Raw genomic sequence first — 12,009 nt, 5'->3', positions numbered from 1 at the left:
GGACAAAAAATTGGTCGTCACAAAGATAGATGTACAAGAGCACTCAATGACCCAGGTAAATCTATGATCATCAATCATCAATACGAGTGCAGCAGAAAAACATTACAATTTAAAAGAAGACAACTGGAAAAGCTTACATAACTTCATTGAGAATGGATGAAGAGTGTGTTTTGCAGTTCAATGGTTTCAGAGCTCTTCCCCAGAGTGCATCCTCTCTTTGAATTGACATTACATATTAATGGACCACACTAGCTACTGTACATGACCCCTTTGCTCATATGAAACTATTCCTTCAGTTTTTTTTTGTAGCAGCCTTGATTAATTCTCATTCTTTATAGTAGCCTATTAGTATTTTTTTTGTCTGAACTGGTTAAACTCACTCACTGGACACTCACTGAAGTCTGAACAGAAACTGTGTGTGTGTGTGTGTGTGTGTGTGTGTGTGTGTGAATGCTAGGGCTGGGCGATATGGAGAAAATCAAATATCACAATATTTTTGACCAAATACATCGATATCAATACCGCAACGATATTGTAGTGTTGACTATTGGTGCTTTCACAAAATATTTACACAATGAAATATGTAGTCTCATATCACGATATCAATATAATATCAATATATTGCTATATTTCCCAGCTCTAGTGAATACTAATCTGATGTGGGACAGTTATTTACTGGCATATTTCATAAATACATCTCAAATTAAAAATATAGTAATTCAAAGCCCTTTCGGATTAAAAAATAAATGTTGTCGGTGTAAATGCATTTAAAGCCGCTGGATAACAAATATTACCTTTTATCATAAAAGCTGATATTAAGACAATATGTTGTTAGACTGAGTACACTGGGTAGGCCTACATGAAGTCCTATTACTCACCTGTTCAAACATGTATTGCAGCAATGCAGGAAAATTCCACATCTAATTTTTGGATGTCTTTAGTCACTCATGTTTTTTCCAGCGACTACATTTTGGCTTAAAACTGGTAGTTCTCTAAAAACTACATACATAAGGACAGTTCTTGCACGTATTGGTGGAACATAGAGAGGGTCTGAATGAAGGATCTCTGGGGTCATTCCTCTCAGTCACTATCAGTGCACAAGATCCCCTTTCCCGTTCATACCTTTGCTCTTTCACAATGTGTTCGATCAACAAGGCCCAGCCCCCAGCTGGTCAGGATAGGACCAAATCTCCCCTTAACCATGAACCATTCACACGCCTGGTGTCCCCTCTCTTTCTGTACAGTACAGTGTACCATGTGTTTACAACTCTGACAGAAATGAGGCTTCTTTAAAAGAGCTTCAACACCTGCAGACTAAAGGATCTCACCACCAGACTGTACACAACGTCTATTTCCCCCACTAAAGATTTGAGGCATCACCTGTGATAGAAGTGTTGGTTCAAAGGAATTACCAAAGTGTCTGCGCGACACCATGTCTGTGCTCAAAATCCTGTGCTGTTTGCTGCTAACGTATCACCTCAATGAGGGGAAGAAAATCAAAGAAAACAGAGCAGGTGAGTGAAATGTGTTTAAATGATCCCAAAAAAGTGTGTTAAAAGATATTGGTTGCATAGGTTCAACTGCCTTTATTAACGGACACCCTAAATATTTGTATTTGTACCACTGTACAACTCCCAGTCAGTCATGTCATACTGTCAGTTCACATATTCGAAGCAACAAATTATGTATGCAATATCAAGCTCCTGGTGACAGTTTTCAAACGGCAGTTTAAAAATAGTTTATTTTACCTTTAAAACTGGATTTTTTTTCCTCCCATATTTTCCCAGAAGTTTATTTAAATTCACAATTTACACTGATAATACATGTACTGTAAAAAATATTGCATATTCATTATCACATTATCTGAAACTATATGATGCTGAGTAAAGTATTTACAATAAGACATCAATGTTTTACAGCCTAACCATTACCTGACACGGAATATCCAAGTTGTATTGTGAATCATTTTAAACACATGTTACCAAAATGTATTGCTGGAAATGTTGGGATGTTCTCTACTCTAGAATTTAAAATAAACATCTGTGTGTGTTTGGGCAAAGTAGCTTCGCAACATGTGTTTGTAAAGATGAAGCCTCCAGCTGGAACCTCAGAGCACCACAGCCCTGCAGTTCTCCTGTTCTACTGAACAACACAGAGCTGTGTGTCAAGCTGAGCTTATTTCCAGATTTCTTCACATCTTGTTCCTGTTAGATTGCAAAACACTTGTTTTGTTTTATTTATACAAATTTGTTTAATAATACTTTTTGGGGTCAGGCAAAACTACATTGACAATTCTGCGTTTTTTTTAATCTTTTAAACAACTGGAATGGAAATGGAATTCGGCACTTGTATTCTGTATTGAAAATATTTTTGAATTGTGACACCATAATGTTTTGAATTGAATGGTGACTTGATTGTTACACCACTATACATAATGTATAGGCTGTTTCTGAAAATATAGAGAATACAGCATAGACATTTTATTCCTTTGGGATACAACAACCACACAGTTGGGAAATATTGCTGGGCATTAGCTGTCTTATTTAAAGTTTCTTATATATTGGCATTTTTTTTCTTAAATCAGCTTAAACTGTTTGTTGCTGCATTTGTTCACAATAATTGTAAAATAATCATTTGATATGGTGAATTAACACATAATATAGTCGATAGTAAATCTGTCTCTAGGCCACAGTGCATGCAAACACACTTTTTGTTTTTTAAATCCTTCAACATTATTGTAGAAACCGTTTTAAACTAATTACACCCTGAGATTTATAAAGTACACATTTGCGCTCTGTTTCTAATGAGTCAGACTGTTTTTAATTGCTCTCTGTGTTCTTATAGATAAACAGCAATAATAGGGAAGAGACACACCAAGGAAAATGTGGGATTTAATGTGCTGAGGGGTGGATGATGAATGATGGATGGATAATTACTTTTCATTACTTTTTACTGTGGAAATGTTTCCATCATATCAGCAACCAGAGCTCATCGGATGTCAACTGTATCACTGAGCATTTAGGCGCCTGGCTTTCTAGAATTATTAACATTAAAATGTTAGAATAATAAATATGCTGGATATGAATGAATGACGAACCATAAAGGAAATGTAATGATAGATTTCTTTGGAGAAGGATCTATAAAGTGTGTGAGTGACTGTGGCCCTGTGGTTTTAAACATGTTAAGGGAGGAGGAGTTTATATAAGAAATTACGAGGAGAGTCTGGCAGAGATTCACTTGATGGGACTTCTTGTGAAGTGTTATCTGTGTGCATCTGCCAAAGATGAATGCAGGACCTGGAAACACAGCAAAGTGCTTTTGAAAGGGCGTTAGTCAGCCTGCAGTCCAAATGGGCCCCAAAAGGAATTGTCTTCCTGTTAACTCTCAGATAATTGTATCAATACATAAATTAACATTTCTTCTGCTCTCGAGTGGACAGATAAAGTAAATTGTCATGCGTTATTTGTAATCATTTACCTCAAAGTAAACACATCCAGTACCTCAGCATGTTCTGATATGCAGAGTAAAGAACAAACAGATAACTCTTCTGCTGTTTGATTTCCGAGGTGCAGTGGACACAGAGCAGAGGGTAGTCCGGAGGATGAAAGAGCCGTATGTCAGCAGTTCAGTCTTCAGGATGTTTTTAGAAGGTGAGGACAACTGCATACTGAACCCTCTGCAGCTGCACACTCTCACCTCCTGTGGCTTCAACAGCAGTAATCCCCTCATCATCATCACTCACGGGTGGTCGGTAAGGTCAACTTTTCTTCCACTTCACTGACTTGAACCACTGCATACAAAACATGGAACTTGGGCCAGTATGGAGGAATTGCTGCTGGCATATTTCCAGATGTAAATGTTGCATATAAATCCCTGAGATACACTGAAATCACAAAACATAAAGTAAGCACGCAGAAACTCTCTGAAACGCCTGCAAAGACTTTGAGTCAATTAAAACTGAGGTCAATTAAGTTACACATCAATGTTTTAACTTTCTTTCACATCACTGGGTGCAGTTAAAATGGATAAGGTTTATAATTCGGAGTTATACTGTGTCTTGTTTATTTCTAAGGTGGATGGTATGATGGAGGGCTGGGTGTTCAGGTTAGCCACAACCCTGAAGACAAATCTAATAGACATCAACGTAGTGATTAACGACTGGCTGTCCCTGGCTCAACAGCACTATGCCACAGCTGCACAGAGCACCCGCACTGTTGGAAAAGACATAGCTCACCTGCTGCAGTCACTTCAGGTCAGGGGAAATTTCTCTACTGAAGGCCACTTCATTTTCAGAGTCAATATGTATAATAGAGTAAAATGTGATATTGGTGCGTTTCTATACTGAAGATGCAGCCTAAAACACCATGCAGCTACTAGAATTAAGATGTCATAATATAAACCCCAACAGATACACTACCAGTACCCAGTTAGAAAGGTTCATTTGATTGGCTACAGCCTTGGCGCTCACATCTCTGGATTTGCTGGAAGCTATCTGGAAGGTTCGGAGAAAATTGGAAGAATTACCGGTGAGTTTTTCGACTGGGTTAGGGTAATAATTGTACTTTCTAAATCCGCTGGAAAAAAATGAATATAGTTAGCAAAAGTATACATTACATTACGGTTCTTGATTGCATATTGTGTCTGTCCAGGTCTCGATCCAGCGGGGCCACTGTTTGAAGGCATGTCTCCCACAGACAGACTGTCCCCTGATGATGCTGAATTTGTGGATGCCATCCACACCTTCACCAAGAAACATTTGGGCCTCAGTGTGGGCATCAAGCAAGCTGTGGCACATTATGACTTTTACCCCAACGGAGGAGACTTCCAACCAGGATGTGACCTGCATAGCATTTACGAGCACATAAGCCAGTATGGACTCCTCGGTATGATAAAGAACACACTACAACACCTTAGAAAATGAAAATATATACATAAATATATATGTCCTCTTGGGATCAAAAAACTCTGCAAGTGTGTGTTGCAGAGCTTTTTTGAGTTTATTACACCCTAAAATACCAAAGTGTTGTACTGAAAGAACTACCTGCTCTTTTTATTGCATTAGTGAGGTTAAAGGAAAGGCCCAAAAACCTGTGAAAATAAATAAGGTTTATCTTCTGGGGACAATGAATATGCTCGAAATGTTCATGATGTTATATTTCTTGTGTACAAATTGAAAGATTTGGCCTCATGGTGATGCTATAAAAAGGTCAGGGTGTCTCTTGAAAAGTCAGCTATTTGTTTTGCAATATCTTTAGTAGAAACACTGACTTTTGAGTTAAGGATGGTGACAGGAGAAAGCTTACAAATGTCATGAGTACATTTTACGATTTGATATGACTTTTTTTTTTGCCTGATGGTGGTGTAAGAACAGGTACCAGAAACATCAGTATTAAACCTCTGGGAACTTTGAACAATCACTGGCAATCTAGCAAGTCGATGTCCCAATTGACAAATTTATACTGTAACCCACTGTTACAGTTCTGGCTTTAGAAAAAGTCATGCAGAACAGGAGTGGAACATTTGGAGATTTAGGTTCCTTGAAAAAGACATTTAGGTTGCATTGATTTTGGTATGCCATCTTAAAAAGAACATTGTGATAAGACTAAACCTAAATATTTAAACATTTCCCCATCTTTTCTGAAAGAAATCCCGACCAAACATAATATTATACAAATATTACAGTTACTTCTTCAGGGACACAATTTTGTGTTTTTAAGGTCTTGGTGTTTGTTTGTGAGATTTAAGAGTGCTCTGCTCTTGTCCCTGTGTGCCATTTACAAGCCTGCATCTGTGAAGAAAATGCAGAACTCAAATCATAACAATGTGTTCTGCTGCTTAACCGCTTACTGGTTTGCATCTTCCTCTGCTCTATCATAACATTTTTTTTCTTCTTAATTGGTCTTGCCACCATAAAAGTTCAGAAGGAATATCTTGGGCACCAATTCTTTTTTTTTGCTTGTTGACAGTTTCTCATTCTGTGTTCAGGCAGATGAAATGTATTCCCTCCAGTCTAACACAAATGGCTCTGGGATTTATGGTGCTCCTCAATCCAAAACACATCCGCATAATATGACAGTGAGAGCCACATTAAAGCATCTGTCATCCTCGGGAGTTAATTAGCAACATGTGCCTTCCTCCGCTCGGTCCATCCCTCTGAGCTGAGCTGCCTCCAGGCTACAAGAGTCTACTCAGAGAAAAGGCCTTCAGAGCAGACCAGCATCAGACATAATGAGATGCTTTTAGGAGATGTGTCAGAAGGACAGTCTGACAGATGTCAGGCTTTGGTGATAATGAAGTCAATCCACAGATAATGGTCAGACACTATGATTAAGGTACTCCACAGCCTCTCAATCCACAAAAGATTTTTTTTTGTGTGGAGATGATGTGGTGAAAAGCAGATCAAGGTTGTTTAAAAAAAAACATAATCAATGTCTCACTTTTAAATGTGCTCCATCAATTTTACTTCCTCCCATAGGTTTCGAGCAGACAGTAAAATGTGCACATGAGCGGTCCGTCCATCTATTCATTGACTCTGTGCAGAATAAAGACAAGCAGAGCATGGCCTACAGGTGCAGTGACACAAGTGCTTTTGACAAAGGCGTCTGTCTGGACTGTCGGAAGAATCGTTGCAACACACTGGGCTACAATATCAAGAAGGTTCGCAGTGGCACCAGCAAGAGGCTCTACCTGAAAACACGCTCTCGGATGCCTTACAAACGTATGTGGTCGTCCTTTCCATTTCAACCAAACAGATAAGATACATTTACAGTATATAAGTTTATAGACCAACAGTGCTGCGTGTCTTTAATGGAAATTCAAGGATTCCACAATACTGTAGCCTAGTCTAGACTGATCATCTGAGATGGAAGCACAAGCTGATTACATATTTTAGAATTTGTTTTAAGCCAAATAATTATATCATCATATTTAATATTCAATTAACTCTGGTGATGTACTATATTTTCCTTCTACAAATCCCATGAAAATACCAAAACTACCAATAGATATTCTATGTTGGCTTTTCTGTCTTCATCTCTTCTTCTGTTTCTTCTTCTTTTGTTTCTGGTTCCTTCGCTGCAGTCTACCATTATCAGTTCAGGATCCAGTTTGTCAACCAGATGGAGGGGATCGAGCCCCTTCTCACCATCTCCCTCACTGGAACAAAGGAGGAGAGCGGAGAGCTACCCATCACTATGTGAGTACTGTACCACCTCCCAACAGGCTTACTTTACATCACATCTACGTTCGGTGTACTCGGTCTTTGACACATGCAATATGCAGCTGTGCGCTCAGCTCTATAAAGAAAGAAAGTTAGGGAGAGCAGCTGACACACATGGAAACAACTGGAGCTGCTGCATGAAAGGGAACTATAAATGGAGATGATGGAGTGAATAATTTACTCAAAGACACTATTCCCTAACTATATTATCCTTCTGGTTCTGTGTACCAAAGAGCTGTAATGCTCTTTGCTCTTTATTTATTTATTTTATTTTATTTTATTTCTATCTTTATTCTTAATTTAATACATACTGTGTACATATACTTATACTTATATTGTTTATACCTATACTTATATTGTTTATTACATTTAGAGAATGTGTGATGTGCACCAACAACACCAAAACAAATTCCTTGTATGTGTTAAAAAACGTTCTTGGCAATAAAAACCCTTTTTGATTCTGATTCTGATTCTATAGGCAAACCAGTATGAGAAGAGAAAATCTCAAGTACTCTCTTGCTTTAGTTGCAGACCATCGCATTGTTTTCTAATAAAGAAATGTGACAGCCTGTTGCAAGATGTTCTCTGCTGTAATAATCTTACTTTGTCTTGTTTTTGTGTATTCCTTTTTAAACTCTAACAGCACTGAAAGGATTTCAGGTAATAAGACCTACAACTTCCTGATCACCCTGGACAGAGACTTAGGGGATCTGATGTTGCTCAAATTGCGCTGGGAGGGATCGGCTCTGTGGAAGAACGTGTGGAACCGGATGCAGAACATCATTCCCTGGGGTGGCCGGGAGAGAAACCCACTGCTGACTGTGGGCAAGATCAGCATCAAAGCAGGGGAGACGCAGGAGAGGTACAGATCTAGCATTTTAAAGTAGTAATACGTCAATGTACAGTTCTAGAAGTTCATTACATTATGCACTACGTTGAAAAACGGCACAGGTTCAGAAGTATCATCAACAAAAAGTAAAAAACTATCAAAAGTCAAAGTAGCCTTAATGCAGAATGGCCCCTTCCATATTTTCACTATATATAATATATTCCATACTGTTGCATTAAGATGTAAGCTGCAGCATTTAAATGTCGTAGCTGGTAAAAATTGAGGTAATTTTCATGAATTTATATACTTTTGGTAGTTTAATATATCATTTTCTTTTTTGAGAGTGCACACACAGCAAAGTGCAGACCAGTAGGCGCTTAGACAGAAGTTCATCTAAATTAAACACATTGCACAGCTCTTCTGCAACATGCCATGCTTTATTCCCCAAATGCTGTCTGCTTGTCCTAATTGGGGCAGTATCTCAGGTTGTTTCTACTTTCTTTTTATATAATCCATCAATTAGTAATGTATTAATAAATACTACAAACACCAAATACAAGCAACATTAAAAAATGTTCTTTTCATCTTTTATAGTAGCTAACTGCTTTGAAGAGATGGTTGTGCATCGTATTTTAGAAGCCGGTCATACTTTTTGTATGAACAATCTTACTCTGCAAAGTAACTAGCCGTCATATACATGTAGTGGAGGAAAAAGTACCATATTACTACTATGTGATGTAGTGGAGCAGATGTATAGAGTACCTTTGAATGGAAATAGTCAAGAGAAGTATATTAAAACTGTACTTAGTAAATAAGTAAATCCACTGTACTGTAGTATTAGAGGATTATTACTACCTGAGTATTACTATTAAATGCAGTGGTAAAAGTATTCAGATCATTGACTTAAGTGAAAGTAGCAATACTATATTGTAAAATATACTCTGTTACAAGTGAAAGTCCTAGCATCAAAATATACTTTAAGTGCCAAAAGTAAAAGTATAATTATGCACAATGGCCCATTTCAAATTCATCTATTTTATATTACTGAATTACTTTAATGTTGGCAGATGGTAAAGGTGAGGCTTATTTTAATTACTTTACATACTGCTGGGTAGCTTAAAAACACATCATAAATTATTGATTATTTGATTATATTTTGTATTAATAATCAAATTCTGAAAAGTAACTAAAGTTATCAAATAAATGTAGTAGAGTAAAAAATACAATTTTGCCTCCAAAATGTAAAGTAGAAGTATAAAGTAGCACAAAATGGAACTATTCAAGCACTTCAAAATTGTACTTAAGTACAGTACTTGAGTAAATGTACTTAGTTACACTGCACCACTGATTAAATGTATATATTTAAAGTAGCTTTCATATCATGTTTTATCAAGTTATACATCTTACTAATTACATAAAATACACATTGGACAAATAAATGTAGGCTACTCATTTGCAGATCCAATAACATGTTGCAGTGTCCCACTCCTGACAGCAGAAAAAACCTTATACATTTACACCATCACAGACTTTTGACACCACCTAGTGGATTGTTTTGCACACAAAGAACCAGACTCATTCATCATGATGGACTGACCGCTCTCTGCTACACTTCACTGTTCACACAGCCAGTGGTGGAGGACGTTTTCAGATCCTTTACTTAAGTAAAAGTAGTAATACCACACTGTAAAATCACTATGTTACAAGTAAAAGTCCTGTATTGAAAATGTTACGCAAGTATCATCAGGAAAATGTACTCAACGTATTAAAAGTAAAAGTACTCAATGCAGAAAAGAAACTGAAACGATCAAAACAGTTCTTTCAACCAACTGTGTTTAATCGTCTAATCATTTCAGCTGTGTTTTGTGTGCAAAAATCTTAAGTTGCAAAGTAACTAGTAATATTAATGTAGTGGAGTAAAAAGTACAATATTTCTCTTTGAAATGAAGCGGAGAAGTAGAAAGTGGTATGAAAAGAAAAGACTCAAGTAAAGTACAAGTACCTCAAATTTGTACTTAAAGGTCCCATGACATGGTGCTCTTTGGATGCTTTTATATAGACCTTAGTGGTCCCCTAATACGGTGTCTGAAGTATCTTTCCCGAAATTCAGCCTTGGTGCAGAATTACAGCCACTAGAGCCAGTCCCACAATGAGCTTTCCTTAATATGTGCCATTTCTGTGTCTGTAGCTACTGAGGAGGAGAGAGGGAGGGGCAAGGTGGAGGGTGGGGGTGTGGCCTTGACCAATTGCCACTTTGCTCGTTTGAAAGCCATGATGTCTCTCTCTCATGGGTGGGCCAAATTCTCTGGGCGGGCACAGCAGAGAAAGGGGAGGTAACCTTGCTCCTTATGACCTCATAAGGAGCAAGATTCCAGATCGGCCCATCTGAGCTTTCATTTTCTCAAAGGCAGAGCAGGATACCCAGGGCTTGGTTTACACCTATCACCATTTCTAGCCACTAGGGGACCATAGGCAGGCTGGGGGAACTCATAATATTAAAAAAAAACTCATAAAGTGAAATGTTCATTCCATGAGACCTTTAAGTACAGTACTTGAATAAATGTGCTTAGTTACATTCCACCACTGCTAACAGCACCATGTCAACTACATTGTTTCTGTTTTGTAGGACATTTTTTTGTGCCACGACAAATGATGGGCAGCGTGTTGAAGTGTCGCAAGATAAAGTGTTTGTGCGCTGTAAAGAAGACAAATCAAAACAGCACAGAAGACCGCACAACTAATAAGAGCCGTGTGGGTTCCTTAATCTGAAGATCTCTGATGGATGGCCTAGAAGTTCACAACTGGATCAAAGTCTGTAAACTCCTCAAAGTGAAGCGCACAGATTTAGGCAATAAATTAAAAAATGACATGTATATTTAAAAGGTGGCTGGAGTCGGGCCTGGCTACCATTAATTCAATATTGGAATGAGATCATTTGAAATCTTTGGCACAGCTGCAGCAATGTTTTGAGTTGCCTTCAAAAGACCTGTTTAGATACTTTCGAATAAGGCATTATGTAATGACTCAGCGAATGGGAAGCAATCAATGGACCTCCAACAGGCGTGGAATGGTACTTTATTTACATTACAGAAAATTGTGGAAAGAAAGCATATATCCAAAATGTATAAAACCTTACAATTAGATAATTCCCAAGATACAATGTTGACTTACCTTTAAATCTGCTGTATTATATGGGACGTATACCAACTCTATGGGGATAATTTGTATATCTTCAGGTATTGTTAACTTCAAGGAAAATGATAACTATTTCTTGGTTGCAAAATGAACCCCCTACAGAGGAACAATGGAGTAAGAGACCGAGACAGGTGTACATAATGATAGAAATGACTACACAATTGCAAATTGAAAAGAATGTTTTTGTGCAGAGACGGACACTGGCTATTCTGTGTCTAGCTGAATAGAAGAAATGATCTACCCCCCTTTTTTGGTGCTATTATTGTGAAATAATGTTTTTTTTCCCCCCTTAAGAACTTAGATTGGTAATTTAAATGAAAGTTCGAAATTGTCTGAAATATGTGGCAATGAACAAACATTGAACACAGAGTCAGACGTTTAATGACCATTTGGTGACATTAATTCCAAAGGATGAAAAATTTATTTTTTTGTAAAGGTTATGTAAAATGATCAATCTCATCATTTAAAAACCTATATTAGTCATGCCAATAACATTATATTAATACACTTGTTAATCAAACTTGAACCAGAGCAATAAATATACACTCTTCTTCACTTCTGTTTTGTGGTTGGTAGATTTTACATCTGTAAACTCAGAAGCGGGTTTAATCACAGAGAGCCGTGAGTAAACACAAGCTCAGTTCAGACCATCATGTTCCAAAATCTGACATCTGAATGTTTGACTTTGATTGTGTAATGAAAAAAAGCACTCAAACCTGTTGAACAATCATAATACTAGCTTTTACGTACAAACAGTGAAAACAAA

The 12,009-nt window shown here is 37.5% G+C and overlaps 1 protein-coding gene across 1 annotated transcript; it reads left to right on the top strand.

The window, feature by feature from the left end:
* The first annotated feature begins 1,432 nt into the window (after positions 1-1,432).
* Positions 1,433-10,789, top strand: lipca (lipase, hepatic a). Its single transcript, XM_028603152.1, has 9 exons — positions 1,433-1,514; positions 3,567-3,751; positions 4,073-4,252; positions 4,409-4,526; positions 4,650-4,883; positions 6,476-6,718; positions 7,081-7,195; positions 7,863-8,081; positions 10,675-10,789. Exons 1-9 carry the CDS (start codon positions 1,433-1,435, stop codon positions 10,787-10,789), a joined length of 1,491 nt encoding a protein of 496 aa, XP_028458953.1.
* Positions 10,790-12,009: the final 1,220 nt, after the last annotated feature.

Source organism: Perca flavescens, chromosome 1 (genome assembly GCF_004354835.1).
Source record: "Perca flavescens isolate YP-PL-M2 chromosome 1, PFLA_1.0, whole genome shotgun sequence".
Classification (NCBI taxonomy): domain Eukaryota; kingdom Metazoa; phylum Chordata; class Actinopteri; order Perciformes; family Percidae; genus Perca; species Perca flavescens.
Note: the sequence above shows the minus strand (reverse complement) of the source record. Positions and strands in the feature narration are given on the sequence as shown.